The sequence below is a fragment of the Nesoenas mayeri genome, assembly GCF_963082525.1.
Source record: "Nesoenas mayeri genome assembly, chromosome: 15".
NCBI lineage: Eukaryota > Metazoa > Chordata > Aves > Columbiformes > Columbidae > Nesoenas > Nesoenas mayeri.
Genome location: NC_137559.1, coordinates 2,220,709 through 2,245,305, shown reverse-complemented (window position 1 = coordinate 2,245,305; position 24,597 = coordinate 2,220,709). Strand labels below are relative to the sequence as shown.

The following is a 24,597-nucleotide window of genomic DNA, read 5'->3' as shown; positions in this document are numbered from 1 at the left end:
TTGTTCCTGCCAGTTTTCCCTTCCCTCGCCATATATTCTTCCTAAAGCTCTGGCTGACCTGTCCCAGCAGGTCTGTTTGGACCAGCAGCACGGTCTCAGTGCCTTTGACCTCGGCCAGAAGAGCTCACAGCAGCAGGGAGTAAAGTCTTCTCTAAACCAAAACTGAAATGAATTCTTCTCCGTGGATGTGGATCGTGGGAGACCAAGTGTCAAGGTTACCTGTATGGGCTGCTCTTTTCCTACACCAAAATATTCTCGGTGATGACTAAACACCAGGGATCTTGGTTTCTTGACTGATCTTCCCAACAGGCAGGGTCCTGCACCAAGGCAGCGTTGGTGTCACGGTCTATTTGGTGATGGACTCGTGATGCTTCGTTTACTTTGATCTCAAAGCGCAAAATCAAGGCAACCAAAATGCCAAGGGGTTATAAGTCAATCAAACAGTGTTAGTTTATTATTTTGCCCATAAAACAGCACGCGATAGAGAAAGTGGAGAAAAAGGGAAAGAGAAAGAAAAGGGGGAAAGAGGGTTGGTACAGTTGGTTGGCTGGTTGGATCCTGTTCTTTGTACCGACTCCTACAGTTGGGTGCAGAGCTCTCAGGAGCTAAAGAGATGGAAGAGCTCAGACAATGCTGAGAACCAAGCGGATCTTCCAAACAAACAAGCCAGAAAGGAGACATCGAGAGGGGGAATGCACGTTGCAACTGAAGAAAAGAAAACCAGCAATATTTTGGGGTAGGCTGTTGTTCGCGGCTGCTGCAGCAGCGTGTGCCGGCAGGGCTTGCTGCAATACGCACGGCGGCCTCGTGGGATTCCCAAAGTGCTCTGCAAACTTCACAGCTGTAGGAAATACGCACTAGGATTACTTCATCCATCACTAAAATGCCTCCACAGCCAGCGTGAAATGCAGGGACGGCTTAGTGCCACACAGGAGCCGTCCTCATGGCAGAAAGTGAGAAGTGACTTTTCAACTTGGGAGCAGGGGAGGCAGAATGCGGTTCCGCGAATGGCATTTGTATGGGATGCGAGGGCTGAGCCCACAGCCCTGGGTCGTGCCCTTGTCCCCACATAAAAATGCTCTGCCGAGAAGATGCTTTGCCTCTTCTGTAATGGGCCAGGTCTATGTTTCTTATCTTTTCTACAGAATGGTATATCCACAGCAGCGTGCTCCCTGCCATAACCTTTAGTTCATTACTGATTCAGAGCGCGAGTGCCGGCTATTGAATCAGAGGGTCAGGACCAAGCTAAAGGTCAGGATTGTGTCTACATACATAAAAGCAAGCGTAACCTCTTCTTCTTCCCACAAGCACTAATACGTGGAGATGTAAAAGTTCCTATCCGTGAATTCTGCAGCTTTCACATCAGGGTTGTGAAGCAAACACACTGGTAGGAAAAGACAGTTTCCCAGGTGGGGAGAATCACATCAAAGGGCTGACAGAGTTCAGGAGGCATTGGGCACAGGCGTCCAGCCATTGTGATTCTCCAGGGTGGAAAGAGCTGTGTTTCTGCAAGCAAAAGCAGACAATGCCTGGGAGCGAGTTGAAAAGCCAGGCTCGCTCCCATAGCTCGCTGCGCTCCCAGATAACGCTCGTACCCCTGCCCTGCAGCCCACTGCAAAGGTTTCCTGCTGCTGTTTTTCCCAGCCCATGCTTACTTTCCACAGTCTCTATGTCTCCAGCAGCTTTTTGAGCTAACTTTGCACTTCTTTAAACTTCTTTTGCCTTTTGTAGTTTGGCTTGTGTGATAGAGGACTGAACGCCTTGGAAAGACAGTCTCTGCTTCAAGACATGCATGGGCTTAGGTACCTCTGCTGCATGTTAAACTGGAGGATTTTGCCTCTGTTATTTGGGATTTCTCAGTTGTTAGGACATTTCCCTGCCTGTCATTAGCAAAGGGGCATTAGGTTGACAGGGCCGGTTCCTCTTTACCCCGTATTTACTCACCTGCAGCAGTTATGCTGAGCTTAATTTTAATTTTAATCTCTCGGGTCAGCTGTGCTCCATCAGACTGTATTCTCTAAGGTTTCATTTCATTATAAATTTATTAGAGAGCTAATTTTATTTTTTAAAGCCATCAAATTCAAGGCTGAGCAAAGAATCTTCCCGTTAAACAGGACAATATCCCAGCTCTGTGCTGTGATTCAGCAGATTCTGCATTCGCAGCCCAGGCTGTCACCAGCTCAGTGCTGCCGAATTAAGCGCCATCCCTGGCTTGCTTTTCCTTAGCTCCTCTCTCTGTAAAATGGAGACAGCGCTAATCTCTCATTTGTGTAACTGTTTGTCCGGCACTTCAAAGATGCCAAATGCAATCAAACTGCCAAGTGTCCTTTCGCTACCGCGATTGGTGATTTACACCCAAAACGCTCATTTTTGTGCTAAAACAAGATCACCTGAAAGATATTGCGGCTGGAACTAAACCAAGGAAGGGGGGAGGAGGAAACCATCTGTTACACAACAGCAAAAATTCTTCAGGGCGTTCGCCTGGGAAGCTCTGGGTGACGAGTTTGGAATATGAAGGCTTATTTATATGGATGGAGCTAATTTTCTCTCTGTTATTCATTTTTCACTTAGGGAATTACCTAATCTTACAAGAGGCTCCAGGAGGGAAGATTCGTTTATTCTTTGTCTCGTTCAGCCCCAGGCAAACCCAAAGATGTTCTGCCTCTTCCACTTCTGCTCTTCTCACAGATTCTATTAATGATGCTGAAGGATTTTCTGCTGGGCGAAAAGGGTTAATCTTTCTCGTTCCCGTTTGCCCTTCTCCTCCTCTTTTTCTGGAGAGTTCTTCTTTTGACATCTCCGGCTGTTTCTATCATCTTCTCCCCCTAATCTGCCACTATCTGAAGAATTCATTACATTTCAAATCAGAGGCCTTGCTGCATACATTAGCAGGTTTTAATAGACTTGCCACGACTCAAAAAGGAAGAGAAAAAAAGAGAGAGAAGATTTAAAACTCTTGTCTTGCCGAAAGCAGACAGATTGACTCAAAAATGACTCAGTCAATAAAAGATGAGTTTTGAAAAGGCTTCCCTCCGCTCAAAGGGAGCTCCTATTCCAACGAATTAGGTTTTTCTAAGCCCACTGTCAGAAATTAATAATACATACAGCATGTAAAATGGATTTAGCCCTCTACAGCCTTATACAAACATATCTTTGACTTGCTAAATGTGACACGACTACCAGGATTTTCCAGCCTTTATCCCAGGAGTTTGTCATCGCTCCAGAAAAGTGACCTCAGTGCAATTTTTAAGAGCATGAGATTTTCATTAAGAATACGTTTCTGCTTCCCTCACCCTTTTTCCTCACTCAAGCCCCCTCTGTCACAACATTTTATTATAATTATTCTTATTATTATTATTTGTGGTCCAAATGATGCGACCAGCTCAACTCTCAAGGTGTCAAGTCCCTTTACTGGACCTTTTCAGTGTCCTTCCTCCCACAGAAGAGACACGAGCCCTCTGCATTGTGTTAACAGCAGAAATCCCTCCTTTGGGTCATTTGCTGCTGGATCTCCCCAGCTGGCTCTGCTCGGTTGAACACGCAGGTGTGGAATCAGTCACCACTCCTCATTGTTCCCCACCAGAGTCCCTCAGCTGATAAGAATTAGTGTGATGCCAATTTTAACCTCCTTGGGGGTTTGGCCAGATCCTTTGTTCAAACTGCCCTTGTTCTGTGTTTGAGGGGAGCTCTCAGGATCCACGGGAGGTGTTTTAATGGGTAGGTCCATACAGGTACATGTGTGCTGACTGCATTTGTCTGTCTCTCATCATTTTCTTATGCTTACAAATGTCACCATTTCCTTCATTTCCAATTTTTGACAGATTTCCGAGAGCTCGACTCCATCCTGAAACCTTTACTGCAGTTTCTCTCTCTCAAAATCTTATTCCTACTTCTCTTTTAAGAAATTATTTATTAGGAAATATTTTGGTGATTATTGCTTCCACCAATTCTTATACCAAGACTTTTGGAGGAGGTGGGATGTGGATGAGAAGGATGCAGTGGATAGATACATACAGGCGCTTTTGTGATGTGCATTTCAATCTGCTGAATAGGCTGATTTTGTGTTTCTGTGCTCTGAGTGTGTGGTTTGGGTGTTTCTAGACGAGTGTTCAAGAAGCGGTTGGATGGCACCCTCAGACACACGGTGGGAATTTGGGAGTTTTCACGTGCAGGAACAGGAGTTGGACTCAATGATCATTGTGTGTCCCATCTCAGGACATTCTATGATTGTATGAATTACTCTTTAAGTTAACTTAGCAAAGTCACTGTGTGTCCTCACCTCCTCATGGATCTGTCCGGTCCCCTGACTGTATTATTCTACATATTGACTTGCTTGTCCTGTTGTGTGACTGTATGGCAGCAGCATGATGGCTGGTTCTGGACTATACCTCCTATATATCTATATATATGTATGTATATATAGCTCCTAGATGATGTGGAGAAACATTTTTAAATGTCGGTGAAGAAACAAACACACTGAAGTGCTTCATTTTGGACCATTATGTGCTGTACGGATGTTTCTTGGGCTTGAAGTAGGCAGAGCTCATAATTTTTTCAATATGTTTATATGTTGTGTGATAAGGCCGAGCTTAGAGTTGTTGACAATATGCGCTCAAAAAGTGCAGTGAGAGTTTGTTCTTTTCTTCCTTCGCATTATTGCAAAGAGGAAACTTGCCCAGATTGTCTTGTGCTTTTCTGGCTACAAAGCGGAGATCTCCGAACACAGGTGGTGGTGTTTAGAAGAAGCTTCCAGCAAAGTAATGAAACGCGTTTTTCACGGTAACAAACTAGTTTCTCTTTAGCGAAAGTATTTAACTTCATAAGAAATTTCCACTTTTATCTCCAAGGGCAGACGTTTAGGTTGGTTTGGTTTGATTTGGTGTGGTGGTGGTGGTAGATCTTTTGGGCGGCTGGATCCCTTGGTCCCTCTTGCACAGGCATAGACCCTACTGACTAATTTCTGTCCAATGGCCATGAGTAATTGCTTGAAATTAGACAGGGCTTCTGTGCTTTGCCCCACTTCACTCGTGAACTTTAGCCAAGCAAGTATTGGTTCTCGGGTCCTATTATAGATACAACCAGGAATCATTCAGGAATCCCAGGAGAACACTTTTCTGTCTTGCAGATATTTGGTCCTCAGTGCTTAACAAATATTGGAAGAATCAAATGTACAAGACCTAGAAATCGCCTTGATTTTTGTGGTTGAAAGAGGTGCTGGAGTCATTCTTCATCAGGGTCTTTTATTTCTGACATAGCACGCTCCTTCCCGGGGTACATCTCCAAAGTTCATGTTCTGTCACGTTGTGTCAGTCAGAAGCTTTTGGTTCCTTTCTGAAGATGTGCTGCTAATGTTGGTGTAGACGTGAACAAAATAGAAGGGAACAAGCTTGACTCCTCCTTGAGTTTTTTGTTTGCTTCCAACGTCGTTCATTTTTTAAATCTGCTTCATGTTCTCTTGACTGGAAAAAGGAGTTTTCCCAGTGAATATTATGTTACTTTAGCTTCCAGCTGCCGTGCTGGGCCATCGCCACCCAATAATCTCCTTAGGAATAATTGCTGGTGTCTTTTCAGATCATTTTTGTGAAAGGTGACAAACTGCTCGCCACAGTGAGATGTTAATAACACAGAGATGCCCTTTGTTTGAAAGCTGGTGCAGAAATTACCCCATGCGGTTGCTGGGAAGTCAGAGCTGTAATGGTAAGAAGTGAGGAACGGATCCGTTCATTTGCATATAATTCCAGGGCTTACGTGTCATCTTTTGTGTAAACCGTACAATTTCTGCCGCCGTAGGGAACGCGCGCTCGTAATAGAGCGGGACAGGAACACGGGCCTGCTCTCGGCACGGATCAGGGTGAGAGACGTGTCATCTGCTAAAAAGGAGGGGGTAGGAAAGAAGAAAACACGATTTGCAGGAGCAACATGGAGAGAATCGGGCGTGCGTGTTTAATGAATCCGAGTTGTCAGACCAGCTCAGGGGAAACATCCTGACGTCCCTTCTGAGGAGGCACCAGAAGAAGGGAGCGACCTGTCTCCTTTCAGGTGTGTGTTGAGCTGAACTCTCCCCACATCTGCCTCGAATCACAGCTGAGACCTATTGTGTGTTTTCCTTGTTGCTTTTGTAGCCAGAGGCTGCTCGGCTCTCTCTTTACCAGTCAGACACACTACATGAGCCCAAGATGGACATCTTTCTATATGACACCCAAATGGAGCTCCTGAAGTCTCCTGACACTGCAGCTGAAAGCTTTCTAGCATGCTCCCCATGTAGCTTTCTCAGCTTTTTTATAAGAAGATTAGTTTTTTGGAAAATACATGGCCCAGTTATTTGTGTTGTCTCGTGGGTGAGAGTTGGAGAGGTCCATAAATACTGGTTTTACCCTTTTGCTTCCTTCTCTTTCTAGGAAGGTAAAAAGTCTCTCTGAGTAGCCAGTCAGTCCCAACGATGAAATTAAAAATTAGAGCCTTACTGCCCATCTTCCCAAATTTCTAATAAAATTGCATTAATATTTAATTCCCAATTATTAAATATTTAAAAATTTAAAGCCGAGCTGGTTTGGAAGTTAGCACGTGATGAATAATTGAGAACTGGGAAATGAGACCCGGCGTTTGGGCTGAGCGAGATGTTACCTTTCCCGTCTCCCTGTCCAGAGGTTATTTTGGTGGTTCTCCGCTCTTGGGCCGGTTTGTGGGCATTGCTTGGAGACTTCAAGCCTTCATCTCTCGCTTAAGAGCTTTAGGATGATGTTAAGAGAAGCAACTCGCCCTATCCGTAATAATGCTACAGACTCCTCGATGGAAACATGAGCTCCAGAGGCTGGAATAATGTGATTGAAAGCCTGGTTATCCAGGAGATGGCTCTGTTTCCAAACATCTTTCATGCTCCAGGGAAAAGAGATTGCTCGTCTTTACGTCTGTCTCACATTCCTGCAGTTTTGCTCTTTGAAAGCTCCTTTTCCCTGGTTGCTGTTCTGCTCCATGCTGAACCAGCGTTTCATTCAGCTCCAGCACGGCCGCCTTTAAAGGATTGTTTTCATAAAGTGGCCACCAGAAAATGAAGTAGAAGGTGAAAAATATGCCAATAAAAATAGGGCAGAACCTCGTGTCCTGTGAGAGGAGGTCCGGGCGCTCCGAAGAGCGCACAGACATGCGGGGTGTGATTTTTTGAGCCTTTGGGTCCTGCTGCGGGAGCACGAAGAGCAAAGAGAAGGGTCTGGGCGAGGTTTGATGAGTTGGCATCCAGAGTGCTTTCAGGCCGAGAGCAATGCATTTGCGGTGCCAACACTTCAAAACACCATTAAGGGGATAAACAGGGAATAGAAAAGGATTGAATAGAAGGAGTGCGCGGCGGCTTTTTAGAGCTTAGTTTCCTTTGGAACAAAAGCCCCAAAACAAACTCCGCAATCTTCTCCCATTAAAAACACAAACAAAGTGGCGTGCTGCAGAGATTTGCCTCTCTGTTGCAGCGCGGTTGTGTTCTCATCCCCGCTGGCTGGTTGGGGCGCTGTGCGTTCTTCCTGGCGTACTGTGCAAGGCGCCATCCCCCGTGTGCTGCGCACCGCGGCTCCATCGGCCCGGCCCCGCACGCCGCTGCAACCACAGCCTGGCCTTCACAAAACCACTTTACTTGGGGCACGACGGGGCCTTTGTCTTAAAAATAAAGTGAGTTCTGGAGCTGGGAATGGTGTTAGAAGGTCTGCCAAGAAGAGAAGCGCTTCAAGGGATTTAGTCCAATGCAGCAGCATGGGCTTGTTCATAACCCGTCTCCAAGCAGGCGGGGGGCTGCACGGCTTGGAGTTTGGTCTGTGTGTCCCAAATAAGAACTAAAGGACACCTGTATGGTGCTCGGTCCCACCTCGGGCTCTGTCTTACACCACTTCATTATTCAATAAGATATTTCAGAAATGGAAGGAATCTCTTAAGGTGTTCATTAATTTTATATTTAGATCCATCTGCCTGCAAATGATATCTTTGTGTTGTGAGCGTGGAATTCACGGGGCAGGGGAGACGTGTAAGTAGCACAATCACTGAGTCCAATAACCTTTTCATGAGGCAGAATTTGAGCGTAGAAAGTTCCCAGAGTAAGAGCAGAATGGTTGTGCTCCTGGGAAACCTTGGAATCACCTCTTGCCAGTGGTGAAAAGCTCCTGTTCATAGCCTGGATGAACATCATTAGATAATAAACTCGAAAGCTCTCTCTAATGCATGATTGAATATTATCCACCCTGCTATAACTTCTGCAAATAATCTTCACTTTGAGAAGGAACAAACAAATATTTCTGGAGAGGTGTTCCTGTGTTTGTTTTAATAGCAGATGGTGGATGCGGTTTCAGAGATTTAAATAGCATCCAGTGTTTTGGAGTGGTGGTTAATAGTGGTGATGTGCTGGTGGAAACAAGATAATGGGCAGAGTGCAGGGGAGGTGATCAGACAGGGGATAAATTCGCCTATTAGATGCTTCTGAAGACCACCCTGTGTAATTAACAGTGTGTGTTATATACGTTAATTATGTGGTCCCTAGGATTAATTCTTACATTAGACACTTGAATGGTTTCAAGCCCACTCCTATTTTTTGGAAGCAGCCTAGTGGAGAAGTATCGCTGCTTTCTCTGGGAAACAATATGAGTTTTGCCCCTGTTCTTGCCACCAGCCTTCTCTGAACCGCAGCCTGTCGAAAGACTCGGGGACTTTATTTTATCTCATTTTATTTTTGGTAACTCCAATCCAGGTAGACTCAGACTTATGCCTAATATTTGCTGGCTTGTTCTAGAAGCAGAAAATACCTACTTTCCTGTAAACTTAAGTGACACGGTGTATTTGTATTTTTAAGGTGAGGCTATTTTTTGCACCTGAAGTTAATGACCAGCTCCAGCCCTGGCTGACGTTGTTCTGGGAAGCGCGGTTGGTCTGTAATTGCCAAATGGAAGGGAAATGTGGCTAGAAGACTTTAATCATCATTTGGGGGGTGGAGGGAGATGTCTTCCTGCTCGCTTCACAATTTATGACCGGTGTGACAATCCTGACTTCCAAATGGTTTGAGCTGTATCATACTAATTGCTAAAGTCCACCTTGGGCAATAAACAGCTCTCCTGAGGTTAATTTATGCTGCGTCTAGGGTGAATATGGCCATCCCCACCGAGTTCTGTATAGCTGCAAGCAGGCTGTTCACATCATTTCAGCCGGTGATTTTAAAGCTACCCAGGGTCTCTTTATACAACACATTGCTGAGAACAACACGGACGCGCTGCGGCGTGTCTGAGGAGCTGAGCTGGGCTTCCAAAAGCTCTGAAACAGCTTTGCCAAAGCTGAGAAGGACGGGGGACACACCGCTGGCTGCTGGTTCATCTGCCGCGGCCGAGTCCTCTACCCGGGCCAGCTTCAAATGTGCTCCTGAGCTTTGCGACTTGGAGTTGTAATCTCAGCATTATTAGAAGAAAAAAAACCAACCCTGTACTTAATCCTAATTTGTATTGTCTGGTTGAAGATTCTCATTGCAGGGAGGGTGGAGTAGATGACCTTCAAAGTTCCCTTGCAGCCCAAACTGTTCTATGGTTCTATGATGTGTGTGTGGCTACGAGAGCAAGTTTGTCCTCTTCTGTAGCTTTGTATCTCTAGTTCTCAATGTCCTGCTTCTCTTGCCATGGCCTTTTGATCTCCACTGCCACTTTGCGCAAGTTATATGAGGATAAAGGTTATTTATGCACTTCTTTCCAAGAAATGGTGCCCTCGTAAAGATCCGAAATGGAGATTTCTTCAGCAAAGAGAGAAATATATGGGGCATTTTCTTAGTGGAGAGCTCCTGGGCAGCACAGGAGCTGTCGCTGGTCATGGCGGTGGAGACCTTTACTTGTATTAATAACATGCTGCCTTTGAAAGCTCCTCCCGGAGCTGCTGGAGGGCCGAGCTGGGGCTGAGGAGGGAGCGGGGAGGTGCGCTCAGCCATATGGCACAGGCTCGGTTTAAAAATAAACCACTGTTGACTGATCAAATAAATACCACTTAGGTTTAGAATTGAACAGCCAGCGCAGTCTGTTGAATATCAAACTGGTTTTACCTTCAAGAAAAGTTATAATTCGTGGTTGTAATGTCGCAAATTGCAAGTTTTGCGAAGAGCGGTTGGAGTCCGTTGGATGGCGATGCCGGGGGAGGGCGGCGTGGGTCCTGCTCCCCCGGGGTGTAAAACACACCTATAAAACCCAGCAAAGCACATTTATTTCTCAAAAGCAATGGTCGTAAACTTGCCTGCGTCAGAAAACGTTCAGCTCCTCTCCTATTAGCTTTTGTTTAATACGACGCAATTTATTTTTATATTGTGTCCTTCACAGAATATTACAGGAATATTTTCAGATGCTGTTCGTCGTAAACCGAAGCTGGAAAACTTCAGCTCGGGGTTTGAACAGGGAACGACTGGACAGGTTTCAGGTGCATGGTTGGAATCAGATGGGAAGGACAGACATGCACTGGGAGAATGTGATTAAATAACAGTTTGGGGGTGCAGGGGGGGTCATTGAGGGGCGACGCTGCACCATTATGGAAATGGAGAGAAGCAGCTTGTGCGGATGGCAGAGAATAAGGGTAATTGTGGCCTTGCTTCTTGGAACTGAGAAAATAGCCTTCCCTCTTCCCTTTATGGACCTCGTGAGGACAGGATGGTGCTGGGAGCCCTTCTGTAGGCTGAAACAAAATCTAAGCAGCCTGTTGTTTAAATAGAGCAAGGTATGTAAAAATACAGCATCCTGCATAGCGGCGCTGGGTGACTTGTCCAGGGCATCACAGCAGGGATGGGAATCCATGTGTAAGCACTTTATCCTCTGTGTGTTGGAGTGAGTGACCCCAAACATGCTACTAAGGGAAAACAACCTTTAATGGAGAGTTAGAAAGGACTTAAGGCCTTTCTGAAAGAGAGATATATTAGCTGGGCTCGCAACTGAATTAATGCAGCTACATGGCTTGTGGCATCTTTGAGGATGAGCAGAACAAATTTGTGTTTTCCTGGAAAAGACTAGCGATACATTGAATTTCATGCCACTTTTGGCGTGCTGAGAGACACATTGTTTCCCCTCCTTTCCCTGGGGAAAAGGTTAAGTGTGGATTTGGTTTTCTTTGGTGCAGAGGCTGCTATTGCTATTGATCGACCTCTCTGAACTGGGAGCGGGAGCCGAAGCTGTGGTATTTCCAGGCAGCTGTGAACGTTTTCAGATGGAAGGAGTGTAAAAGCAATGGAATAAACAGCAGTGACATTCTCAATAGAAGACCAAAGAAGCCCAACTCATATTTTATTTATTTATCCCAAATAGTTTGAATTATTCATTGAAGTCAATATAAGTGTGTGAAAATACAAGGTGTTTCAAGAAGCAGCATTATTAGGGGAAATTTAATCACTTGGCAAAGTTAATTTTGTAACATTTACTTTCAGTGGGTACTTTTTTCCCCATCAAACTCTTCAGTACAGGCAAATTTTGAAGGCGGAGTTGAACACGGGACCTCGTGCGAGTGCTCTGAATACTGGGATTCTGGTTTTCAAACGCTGCCTTTTAAATGTGTCATTGAACCTAATTCTCCAAATGTTGTGAAGGATCTTAAAGGATCAAGACACCCAGTGCTCTGTAGGTTGTAGATAAAACAAGCGGCAACAGTTGTGCTGCCATCAGGACCCTGCTCTGTTAACACCCCCGGACCCATCTGAAAGGATCCCCCTCTGCTCGGCGGCCTATGTGACTGTGCCTTAAATATCGCCCTGAAATACGCTGAATTGCACTCCGTGCAAGTGATGACTTTGAATTCAATTTTTCCTGACTGCGCTAGAAATTTGGCGGGAATTAGCGGTATTAGATGAGGCTTAAGAATTAGCGCTGTCACTTCTTTGAATTCAAATGCGGAGAAAACAATGAGCTGCTTCTTAGCTTAGCACCTTCACTCGGTGGGGGAAACGTAGGACAGATTAATTACTGTCCCCAGGTCAGTGCGTGTGCTGCTCGTGCTGTTCTCCGGGTGCAGGGAATCCGCAGAGCTGTGGTGTGGGAGGCTCGGTGGGTACCCAGTGCCTGCTAATGGGCGTCCCATGCCATTTAAGACACCCTCTGATCCAGCAACCTGGAGCCGACTGGTATGATGTAGAACTTGCAGGAAATATTTTTGCTGCATAAGCGCGGTGGGACGCTGAGAAAAATATCTTAGGGCATCTCAAATGGCTGTTTCAGCAGTGGGATCCCGTCCTGCGTTTCTCAAGTCTCGGCTTACCTTCCGACCGCGTTACTCTTCTGTGAATCCTCCTCCCGACGCTGCCGCTCGGTTGTATCAGCAGAGCCCTCAATGGGAAGCAGGGGAGCAGCAGTGGTCCTGAGTGCTGTCCTGAGTGAATTTGGGAGAAGCCCTTTGCTGAATTGTTTCCAGGGGATAAATCCTGCGGGAGGAAGGCGTCAGCAGTTGCTGCAGCTGAACTATTGCGGGCTGCAGTTTAACAGGGCGGAAAGGAAGGACGATCTGTGTTTTACACTCAGAGTTCAATGGACCTTTTGCTAGGGGCACTTGCAAGCGTAAGCATTCCTATCCTGTACCTGCTTGTGGTTTCTTTCTGCCCCATCCCCGAGCTGAGCCGCTGAAGAAATACTGTTGGGGAATTGCTAATGGAGCCACAAAGGGGATGTCAAGGCTTTATCCTGTCCCTGCCTGGTGCTGGCACACTCAGCCGTGCCTACAATAGCAGTTACTGAGTTCGGCGCCTTGTGCCAGCGGCTGACACGAGGCATCTCTAGCAGGGAGATAACACTTTTTCATGCAGATAAATTCCTTCAGCCAGGACGGCTGATGCGGTAACACACCAAAACCGCCGCAGGCACGGCGAAGAGGGGCAGGGACGCGCTGCCGGGAGTGCAGGCTTGCTAGTCTTCAGTTAAATCGAAAAGCTCAGGATTTCTTGCATAAAAAGACTGATTGTAGCCAGAGTTCTTCCTTTTTCACCCTGAGGGTAGCGCAGGAAAGCAGTTGCCATCTCTTAGTTGCTATTCTAGATTCACGCGGGTGTAGTCTAACTAGGCCAGCGCTGGTGGGCGGGCGGTGAGGCTGCAGCCTGAGGATGCTCCTGATGGCCATTAGCAGTACCAGGTCTGAGACCAAACAGGGGAAAAGGCGCCAAGTCTTCATGAATATAAAAAGCTGTTCAAGGAGTTCATGAATTAGGGTGCATTCTGCCCCCAAGGTTATAAAGGCAGGAAAGGCAGCCTTGGAGGTGTGGTAGCGAAAGGCAGATTTATTTTTCCAAGGCTAGGCTGCATTTATTAGCAAAAAAATATCGCTGTTGGACACGCGTGATATATTAAAGGCAGTGCCATCTCTGACAGTGGCACAGTGTTATTTACCACTGCAATGTGGTCACTGAGTTTTTACTTTCATATACAGGATTTTGTCCTTAACAATTGCATAGCCTAATGAAGACTGTGACAATATTGAGGTCAGAGCCGCCAATTAACCTCCTGATTTCAGAGGCTGATTACTTGATTAATAAAAAGGAGCAGACTCAGCTGAGATGATGGGGAAGGGTTGTAAGAGTCCAAGGGAGGATTGAGTTAAGCAGGCAGTGATGAGGTTGGTGTGGGCGGCCAGGACAGACACAACCTTCTCAAGCTCATGAGAAGGGGCGGTGTGTAACTTGCTTGTAAGCAGGGTTACACTTACCTTACGTCCCCCAGCAACTGGAGGTGGTTCTGGATAGCAGTGTTTTAATGAACAAACTGATATATGATGTTTCCTGAGCAAGATACAGCTGAGGGGAGACCCAGAGTAAAGGAAATATTTGGCTCACACATCGTCTCCACAGGTGGCTCAGGAAGGCAAAGCTGAATTAAACAAAGGGAAGGAGTTGGCCATTGTTAACTCTGCCTGCGTGGATGCTCTCACTCAGAAGTAAAGGGATATGTAGTTCTTTTTAACCATTAAAGAGTTCCTGTCCTTGCCTGGGGATTAAGCTGAATTGGATTTAGGCCAAAGTACTTCTGAGCAGGGGCATCCTCAGTGGCATTTAAGACACTTTAGCATAACCCATTGGGTTATCATTGTGTCCCACTCGCAGCGCCCCACTGAAGCGGCGCAGAAGAGGAGACTCGTGTTCTCCTGGGGCACTTGCACAGGCAAGTCCACGGTCTCACAGTTACCATCCCATGTTCCCCCGAGAGGTTGATGGAAACACTTTGCAGCAAATACTTGAGCAAAAACTCTTCCGGCTCGCTTGAGAAACAATAATACCTTAGTGTGGGCTCCACGAGCCCAGCTTAAAACCTTCCTTAGTGCTCAGGCTGTCGTCTTGCACTGAACTTTCTGCTGTCCTACTGCTGGACCCTCACTGGCTAAACTGAAGACATATGCCCTACATGTGCTGCGTTTGCATCCCTGATCGCAGCACAGATAAAGCCTTAAACCTCTGAATGACAAAGAGGTATGTGAGCGAGGAAGTCTGTTTATTTGCTGTTACAAAGAGCCCATTTTGGATTTTTTTCTAACCCTGGACTACAGTGTTGATAAAACAAGCCGACTTGGGAGACATCTCTAGTGTATATTAAAGTAAAGCCAATCTCTGTAATTAATGGAGGGATAAATTGAGGTTTAATTACTCAGAAGGCACCTTGGGTGAAAGATTCATGGTAATTGTTGTGTATCCTCTTGCAGGATTCACAGTGCTGGCAGCTCCCTTTGTAGCAATAAAACGTGGGGTGAGCGGCGGGTGGTCCCGCAGGACCCCTGTTCCAGAGACGCGTCCCGTTAAGGCAGCGGATGCAGCGAGGCCGTGGTGCTCCGCAGGCTTTCCATCGCAATGAAAGCCCCTTCCCGAACCTTGAGGGATTCCTGAGCAGTGTGTCAACTTGAAATCAAAGCACTTAGAGTCGAATCAAGAGTACGATAGGGGAGATTTCCCTTAGAGGTGGCTTCCTTCTGACACAACCATACAGACGCATGTTTCTTACCATTCTTCAATGTTTTTGCTTTCTGTAGTGTAACACCCTTCGCTTGGGTTCTGTGTAGAAAGTAAGATGTGGCGGGGAGGGGAAACAGGTGCTGTAGCTCTGAGTTTTGTAGTATATTGTTAAAAAGCTGGCCAAGGAAAAGAAAAATGCATCCAAGCACGTCTGTTTTCCTTATTCCCCAATTTACTATCTTTTGGTCTGCTGGAGCTAGGAGGAAAGGAATCTCGTTTGCCTGTTTCTTTATACTGTCTGCTTAATTCACTTTTAAAAAATATAATTAACCTTTTCAATTCACTTAGTTTGGCCAGCACTGTAAATACAGCGCAAGGGCTCTGTGCTGATGGCTTATAAGGAATGACCCGTTTTCTTCCCCTCCCTAGAGCTGAAGAAGCAAGTGGAAAGCGCGGAACTGAAAAACCAGCGTCTGAAGGAAGTTTTCCAGACCAAGATCCAGGAGTTCCGCAAGGTGTGCTACACGCTCACGGGGTACCAAATCGACATCACGACTGAGAACCAGTATCGACTCACCTCCATTTATGCCGAGCACCAAGGGGACTGCCTGCTTTTTAAGGTAGGGCTGCGCACCCCTCGCTGCACCTGCGTCTTTGGGCTCGTGGTTTTCAGCACGCCAGAATGCATTTGCTCTTTCTCAGTGATTAGAGTGGAAAATCACTGCCCCGCTGCTGTGTGACTGGGTATTCCTTACGAGGGAAGTCAAGATGCTTTCTTCTTTTAAAAGAATTACTTTAGAAGGTTTGGCATCTGGTCTCCCACTTATATATCAAAGTCAGGAGTAAAGAGAAGAGACTATATATGCATAATACCTGAGGCTTCTGGCTTTGTGCTTCACCTTTTTATATTATCAGTTATAAGTGCTGCAGCAATAAAACCTTATGTAACGATCCAGGTTTCATCCTTACCTCACGGTGAGATACATGCCCTTACTGTCTTTGCTATCCTCTAGTTTGTCTGCATGTCATCATCTCGTCTTTATGTAAATTGGAATTCCTTTTGAGCAGCCACTCATCCTTGCGTGTGTGAAGTGCCATTTCTGTGAACAGCACAGACGAGCAGCACTAATAGTCTGTCTTCTGCCAGTTTTATACCTTTATAGGTCTGGCTGGGTGGTCTGAGGTTGGGTTCTGGCTTGATAGGTGCTGTGTTTCTTCTGTGCCACCGTCCAGCTCGCACAGTCAGGTTGTACATTAGAGAGCTGAGGTGTGACGTGAGAGTCATCAAGCTATTAAGTTACATCTTTACATCGGTTCAAGTGTCAAGAGCCCAGGTTTACACGTCAGCGGGAGAACCACAGAATCACAAAATGGTCAGAGTTGGAGATCTCCTAGTCTGGGGGTGTCCAGCTCCTTTTCACCAGGGCCACGTCAGCCTCGCAGTTGCCTTCAGAGGGCCGAATGTAATTTTAGGACTGTACAGATGTAACTACTCCTACATTTATACAGTCCTAAAATTACATTCGGCCCTCTGAAGGCAACCGCGAGGCTGATGTGGCCCCTGGTGAAAATGAGTTGGACACCCCTGGTCTACTCCAACCCACCTGAATGTTCTTCTCAGTGACAGAAACAACTGGCACTTAAAATCGTTCCTGCTTCCCACCGATACCCCTGGGCTGAGGCTCATTTATGAGAAGGATGAAGGTTCTGGATACATTCAGTGCAGAAGTGGGCTCTGCAAGAGGGACCTGGAGAGGTTCTGTTTCCGCAGCCCTGCTGCTGCATGGCGATTGCTGCAGTCTGGTTTATTTACGTAACAGAACAAATGTTTTCCCATCCTGTAACTCTAGAGCCTCAGGAAAAAATCCATCAAATAAAGCAAGTGAAGGTGAGTAGAAGACAGCACCCAGGATTCTTAGTGGAACTAGGAACTGTTGTATTACTTGGCCTTATGAGGTTTGTGGACTGAGACAGATGACAGCAAGAAAATAAAGTTCACTGAGTGGAGAGGAGCATGACTTGGTTGGTTTTAATGTACCATCACTGAACCCTGAAAACAGTTCTTGTTGAGACAGTGTGATGCTGTGAGCTCTGGGACCTCCAGAGGCCTGTACCCCTCTTTAGCGAATGAAACCTGAGCAGACTGTTGAGATATCTGTGGGATGCCATGCCCAGCCAGTACAGCTGGCAGTTTTTCTGCGTCACAGGAGCGATGGAGTGCTTGGAGAAAGTTAAGAAACCATGAGAAAGTTGTGTACTGGCCACGTGAACAAGAGCTGGCTGGCTTCATTGGTTTGTCTTCAGCAGGATCCAATATTCCTTCATGTCATGGCAACATAAACAATTTACATGCAGGAGGATAAATAATCAAGTGAGGATTTCTCTCCCCGAACACTCTTGCTCTCTCTTCTTCACTCAAGTCTTTGTTCCCAAGTGTGTCCGGAGGGTGGAGGTGTCACCAGGCAGAGCAGCAGCAGCAGTATCAAGGTCTCACGTTTCCCAAAGCCGAGGGTGGGTTGCTTGCTGATCCATGGAGTTCCTCAGCCCCTCTTACCTCACACACCTCTTCAGATAAGAGAAACAGGTTTGCTAATTAGAGCCTGAACAACAAAACCTCAGACTCTTTCTCCCTGTTCAGTAAATCGCAGACAATTCCCACCGTCTGCGCCTTAGAATAAACAACAAATTATTTCCTTGCTGAGTCCAGGCAGCTGGTTCTCGTGTATGTTGAATCCCAACTACGGCTTCCAGCAAGGTTGTGTGTTTATGCTGTGGAATTTCTGAGCCGTAGCAGACCGTGGGTGTTTGTGTGCATTTCATTAACCCAAAGAGGTCGCAAAGCAGGGAATGCTATTTGTATTTATTCCATTCAAGCAATTTATGAAATAGGGTCTATATAATTAAACCAGAGAAGTCCCCTGGTACTTTACAAGCTTCTGTAGTTTGCCTGTAAACTTTAGAATGTATTTCAGTAGCACTGCTGGTGGCATTTAATTCTCAGCAAGGCTTCAATAGCAGGGACGCAATAGGAGCTACTGTAATGTAACTCCTTCAAAGCTAAATGAAGATTAAAGACGTGCTGGGTTTTCCTGACCAAGGTATTCTGTTACTGTGGTAGAGCTTGTTATCCACATGCTTTATGTGTCCAGCCAAGCGTTAATTGGAATTACAGCTTCAATGAAAGGGTTAATCGCAGTGCCATGCTGTGAATATAAATGGCTGCATCTATAAATGAGCACTGAATTCTGATTAAACCGTATCAGTATTTATTGGTGATCCCTATTGATGCAACAGATGAGCTCATCAACTCGAAGGATGTCGCAGTGTGTGTGTAGGCAGCAAGGGGCATCTCAAACTTCACAGCCTGCTCTTGCTTGTTTGCTCTCTTTTATTCTTTTAATTAAATGCAGTGGAAAGCAGTGGTACCGACTCCTCGCCAGGAGTTTAGTTTGTGATGATTTTTTTTTTTGTGGGATTTAATGCATTATAGTTATTGGGGCACTTGACAGTTTCATATTCTGTTACCGTTGCTGGTACATTAGATGCATTAGGCTGTGACACACACTTTACATTCCACATAATGGTATGTCTAGGTCAGGCCACCCGTGAGCTATCCAAGAGCTGCATTGACTCCCTTTGTAACAGCTTATTAAATATATCTGTTAAAACAAACCAACGTTGCTGGGAAGCCTCAAAATCACTTTAGCTAAGTTGGAATAAAGCGGTGGCAAACCAGGATGCCGTTGCTTGGCCATGTGTACATCACACCCTTGTGTCGGGGTGGATCCTGAATGAGGGTAAGGAAATGAGGCCTTTGGAAAGGCAATGACAATTGTTTCAGACAAAGAAAGTCTTTTGGTAAACAGAGAGACTGGTCAAATTTGAAGAGGAGATGATTTGGAGGCACTTGTACAAATGAACAAACAGTGCAGAGAAATTAAACCGTGGACTTTCTCTTCCTGTGTGCCTAATGACACAATCTCAGCCAACGCATTTCAAGCCCATCAATTTCAAACGAAGACTGGAAATACTTGTATTTTATAGACCCTATGACTTCAAGGTGTTGCTGAGAGCAGGAGCTTAGTAGGTTTTCCAAAATGTTAAGATATCTTTGTGGACACATAATAATACTAGTTTGCATTAAACATTTACATTTAACTTAAGCAGGGACATGTAGAGCTCTCTACTTTGAGGTGTAAAGGCAATCTCTTACTAGAGATGTTAGGAAGAAGATTCCTATGCATGCTATTTATTTTCTGGGATGTTTTGCTGCTGCTGCAAACATTGAACTTCATCCTCTGGAAATACTTGGGAATGAAGACTTGAGTGCAGAAGGGAGAGCAAGAAGAGTGCTCAGAGGGAGGAATTTGTGCTTTTGAGTATTCGCTGTGCTTCAAGTGAACTGTCTCCACTGACGTGGCATCAGTGTGGTCACTGTTCTCGATAGGATCCTGGACTGAAAAGGCCATCAGTCTGATCCTGTGTAACAGCTGCCTCCAATCTGGTTGGGTTTGAAATCTTGCTGGTTTGAAGCTCCTCTACTTTCTCAGAAAGGAGTGTTCATTTTCCTTAGTAGTTCACGTATAAATTATTTGGGTCTAAGTTGGTTGATGAAGAAATTCAAACAGGCTCCTTCCAGGATCACAGCAGTGTTATGAGTCTGAGCTCATAAATACTCCTGGCCAAAAGGCTGCCTTCAGACACGTATTTTCTATATCCTCAGAGCCCAGTCTTGCAGAGTACAGAATTCTACCTGCTTCCACAGCCCACCCGTGTTCTTATTTCCTGTCAAAATTACCCCAAAAAACCCCGAACACCAGCAGTATTTCATTGAAAAGTATCCCCAAAATGATAGGCTTGATACCTTGAAAGAGAATAGCGAAGGCGTCAGCCAGCAAACAAAACCAGCAGCATGGTGACACAGCTTGAGGATGTTCCCAGCTACAGGGCTGGCACTTCTTGCTGCAAAATGAAATGTTATTGGTGTCCTGTTGGATTGGTAATAGAGTAATAAAATCAACAGCTTTTCTGCAACCTGTTAAATCAACAGCCAGCGCACACACAGTGTCTTTGATGCACAGCCCTTTAAGGAGTTATGTAAAGAGTTGGTTTGCAGATCTATAAGGGGAACTCCGAGGCTTCAAGGCAATCTGAAAAGTGAACGCTTGCTTCTGATGTGGTTCATGGTGTGTGCAGAGGCAGAACAGGGTGGAAGGGTTAAAGGTTTTGTATGGAAGGACGGATAACCACTTTGAACTTCCCAGTCTTCCTTTGCTTGTCTCATTACCGTGTACCCGACCGTCCTGTTGCTTCTGTATTGACAAGGTGTGTGAAATGCAACAGGGCAGCTATGCAGACAAGAAGTAATAGTTTAATTCTCTTTTCTTGAGGAGGGAAATGAGGCTGGATTGAATAAGAAAGACCTCAGAGGCTATTTTTCGAACACTAAGTGATGCTGACAAAGTGCTGGCTGAAAGGAGGAGACAAAACTCATGTCCAGTCCGCTGAGATTCCAGCACAGCCTTAGCATTGGTGTGACCAGGGAGCACCATGACCGATGTACGTCTCAGAATAAGTAGGATGGTTAATATAGAGGTTACTTTGCCTCTCCTGAACGCTCTTGTTTTGTCTTGAAGCCGACAGCACTGTTGGGAGCGCTGGATCCAAGTCCGCGTGCTTGGCATCCCCGCAGTTTCAGTTATTTCCTCCTTGAACCCAACAGAGTATCTCTGAGAGCATGTTCTAGCTGTTTGTTTCTTTTTGCATCTCTATCTTCTCCCCTCTCCTCCTCCTCACCCTTGATGAGTCTCGAGAGGAGAAAGAAATCACCGTTTTGATGGAGTGCTATTCTTCCAGCAGCCGTCTCGCGCTCCTGCACACACAATCAGAAATAACAATGGGGCTCATCGGTGGAGCGGGCCAGGCAGCAAGAGATTGATTAGAGATCGTAGGCCTCTGCTAACTCCTCGTTCTTGTTAATTACAAGTTATTTTATTTTTGTATTCTGTTTCCGATTGCCCGTGCGGTTGCTGGGTTTCTGCTCAGCTCGGGGAGCTCCCGCCGTCGCCCTGCGAGTGCGACGCTTTCCCCCCGACGATTGCAACGGGATTCCTGAAGGGTCAGCGAGGACCCATCTTGGGTCGCGCTCATCAGCAGCTCCAAAACAGGAGCTGTTGAGCAATCTGTGGTGTTACAGCATCAAATCCTCTATTAAAACTTCCTATGTGTCATTTTCTTTCAGATGTTGTAGCAGCCTGTTTAATGTTACGACCTAACTTTAATTCTTGCTCCTGTCTTCATCTTGTATTACTCCTCCTCACGCTTTTTTTCCTCTCAACGCAGTTACTCTCTTGCTTCACATGTCCCTAAACAACTACCTACCCCCTAGGGCAGGGTAGAAGTTGTTTGGTGTTTTTTTCCCCCAGTCACCTCAAGGACGGTGGAATTGGGGGAGAACTGACAGAAGGTTTCCTTTTCACTGCGGAATTTCTGAGCAGAAAGATGCTGCTCCAAGGTGCCCAAGATGGTGCTCCAAGGAGGCTCATTCTAACCGAGCAAAGTTAATGCTCTTTCTCTGCCTCCTTTGCCATCTGTATGAGGGGGATGATACTCCTGCCGGTGTCACTAGACTGTTGTGAGGATAAATAGACTGTGCTGATGTGGAACACGGAGCAGCTTTGGGCTGGGGAATACGCTCCCCTGGTCCCTGTCAATCTGGCGCAACACCCGTTTCCAGTGTGCTGGCACCACTTGCTCCCCTTCCCTGCCAGGGTAGGCCCAGCCATGCAGGTAATTAATGCTGATGATGCTGGAGAATTATTCCAGTGACTGCGTCTTTCCTGACTAGCGGGAGGATGGTACATGTGAAGCTTCTCTGAAAGGTCAGAGATTTGTCTTGCTGATGGGTGCAGCGGGGAACAGAAATGAGTTCAGGTTTTCCTCTCTGGAGTGACTGATGTGTCAGGCTCTGAGGCAGATGAACAGCCCCTCACTTCAACAAACGAGGCCTGGTTTTGGCCAGGAAACGTGGGGTTGGCTCACAGATGCCATCTGAGATTCAGGCTGTTCTTCTGCGTTTTTCTATTTGCTTCATAATCATCAGCTGTTGGCCACCAAGCTGCTGTTACAGATTCCCTCCCCACGCTCCTTCAGGCCCCAGGGACGTGGCAGCGCCGGTGCTGTGTCCCCGGCTTTCCCTCCCGCAGCGCCCCGTTTGTGCTGCGATGAGCTGTCCCTCCCTCGGCAAAGGAGCAGGGCACTGAGGAAAGGGAGTTTTCAAGTTATTCTCCCAAATTCTGCACGTGTCTTCAGCCACCGTCACTGACAGTGCTGCTGGTGGCCTCATCCAGCAGGACATGGCAGACATCAGCCATCCCAGCTGAAGGGCCCCAGCGTCTGTTTCCACAGCTTCTTCAATACAAATAAGTAACTAAATTACTGGGATACACGTTTTTTTATTAAGTTTGCAATTCACCTCCCTCCAAAATCCCTTTTTACTTCATTAAAATATCTAATGAACCGGGAGACACAGCCCAGGCTTTCCAGGGAGAGTCACCAGCACTAACATGGAGCACAAATCACTGGTAAGAATTGTTAATTGAACCAGCGCATCCAGGCTGGTGCGGGAAGGAGTGTGGCCCTGGAGGGCTGCGTGGCGTGGGACAACACGTGGGGCAGGCCCTGCCCGCGCTCCCCGTGTGCCCCGAACCGGCAGCGCTGGCTCCGTCCTGGTGCCATCGCGGTGTCAGCAGGAGGCAGAGCGGATCCTGTCTGCTTTACCTGCTACAATGAAAGCTTCTCTGTCCTTTTTCCCCCCCCTCCTCCCATGTTCCCAGCACCTGCGTGATTGCAGTTTGCTGAGCAAGAGTTGTTCTTGTCCCCGGCTGTGCCCGCTCTCCCCGCGGGAGGTCTCGGGAGAGCGGGATGTCTGTGATTCTGTCTGCGTCCGCCCGCTGCTGTATTTGAACAGCTTACAAAGGGCTGTGTGGGCTGGCAGGACTGTGTTTACACACTGTGAGAGGAAGACGGTGTTAAATAACAGATAAAGCAGAGGGGACATAAGCAAAACCCCTCCTGGATTCTCATTTCCGTCTCCGCCGCTGAACCGCTATGTGGCTTTGCTGTATGTCACTTGACCTTCTGATTTTCTCTGTCCCTCTCACCTAGGTGCAGGATATTACCATTCATGGACTTCCACAGGGGTCTGAGAAGCTTTCTGAAGTGTTTTGCAGTGGGGAAGCTGCATGTGAATGGGTTGGAGATGTAACCAGTGCAGCCAACTTCTGTTATACATGAATTGTCCCTCAGATGTGGGGCGCAGCAGCGGGGGCCGGGGGGCCTGGGGCAGCGTTGCCGCTTCTTTCCTTTTCTGTAGGTACCCACCGCTTCTAAGGTGTGTTAAATCTGTTAAGTTTAATGTGTTTATTTAATTACTTGAGTCCGTGTTGGTTTCAAAAATGTTCTACTCAGAGTCTTGAAGGAGAAGGTGCTGCCTTTGCGTCCGGGCAGTGGGGTGTGCGAGGGCCTCGCTGCGGCACACGTGGAATGGGTGTTCTGCAAAGCAGCTTCTGATGCATGTTTGTCGCTTTCCCTCGCTGCTCCATTGTGAATTTGCAGAACATACAGAGTCGTGTCAGCAAACCACAACCCTGCTGGTTGGTTGCATATGGTTACGTTGAAAGCTGCACGTAAGTGGGAATTACTGAAGGTTCTTATTTTTTTGTGGGGAAAAGTCTTGAGCTTCTGGTTACCCTGTATCTTAGCTGTCTTCTCTGGTTGCTCCACACTCTCAATTATTCATTGTCTTTGGACATGAGGAGGGGACAGGACAGACTATCTCTCCTGCCTTGGGTCAGTTCTGGGCCTGTCTGCTGGTGCTGGTCTGCTCCAAGGCCAGAGTGTTCAGCCGCAGCAAGGCTGTCACATCATCATCTTCTGTGCCATCCCTGTATGATAAATGGTGTCAGGGACTTTAGCAGAGATTGTGGCCCTTTCCTCCATCTGTGATCCCCATGGACATCCCTGAAACCTCTTTTTTAGCTGGCTGGGAGGACTGGCTGGTGGTGGTGGAGGCCGTGCTCTTGAAGCATTAGGAAGGGGCTTCAAGATGGCTTTTCACAGAATCCCAGAGTGTCGAGGGTTGAAGGGCCCTGGAAAGCTCATCCAGTGCAATCCCCGCATGGAGCAGGAACACCCAGATGAGGTTACACAGGAAGGTGTCCAGGTGGGTTGGAATGTCTGCACAGAAGGAGACTCCACAACCCCCCTGGGCAGCCTGGGCCAGGCTCTGCCACCCTTACTGGGAACAAGTTTCTTCTCAAATTTAAGTGGAACCTCCTGTGTTCCAGTTTGCACCCATTGCCCCTTGTCCTGTCCCTGGTTGTCACCAGCAGAGCCTGGCTCCATCCTCCTGACACTGCCCCTTTCCATATTGATCCCCAGGAATGAGTCCCCCCTCAGTGTCCTCTTGTCCAGCTCCAGAGCCCCAGCTCCCTCAGCCTTTCCTCACACGGGAGATGCTCCACTCCCTGCAGCATCTTGGTGGCTGCGCTGGACTATCTCCAGCAGTTTCTTGTCCTTTTGTACCACCCCTCTACCTTTTCCCTGTGTATTCCAGGAGCAGGTTTGTGACCAGACCTCTAGGAAAACCATTTAGCTCCAGGAAACAACTCAGAGGTGAGATGCGGCTGGTGACA

The 24,597-nt window shown here is 46.9% G+C and overlaps 1 protein-coding gene across 1 annotated transcript in view; it reads left to right on the top strand.

Moving 5' to 3' along the window:
- MAD1L1 (mitotic arrest deficient 1 like 1) overlaps window positions 1–24,597 on the top strand; it is a 366,427-nt gene that overhangs the window by 233,007 nt on the left and 108,823 nt on the right. The window contains exon 17 of the mRNA XM_080353821.1: window positions 15,332–15,522. Coding sequence (XP_080209947.1) covers window positions 15,332–15,522 — 191 coding nt within the window. The remainder of the gene's footprint in view (window positions 1–15,331; window positions 15,523–24,597) is intronic.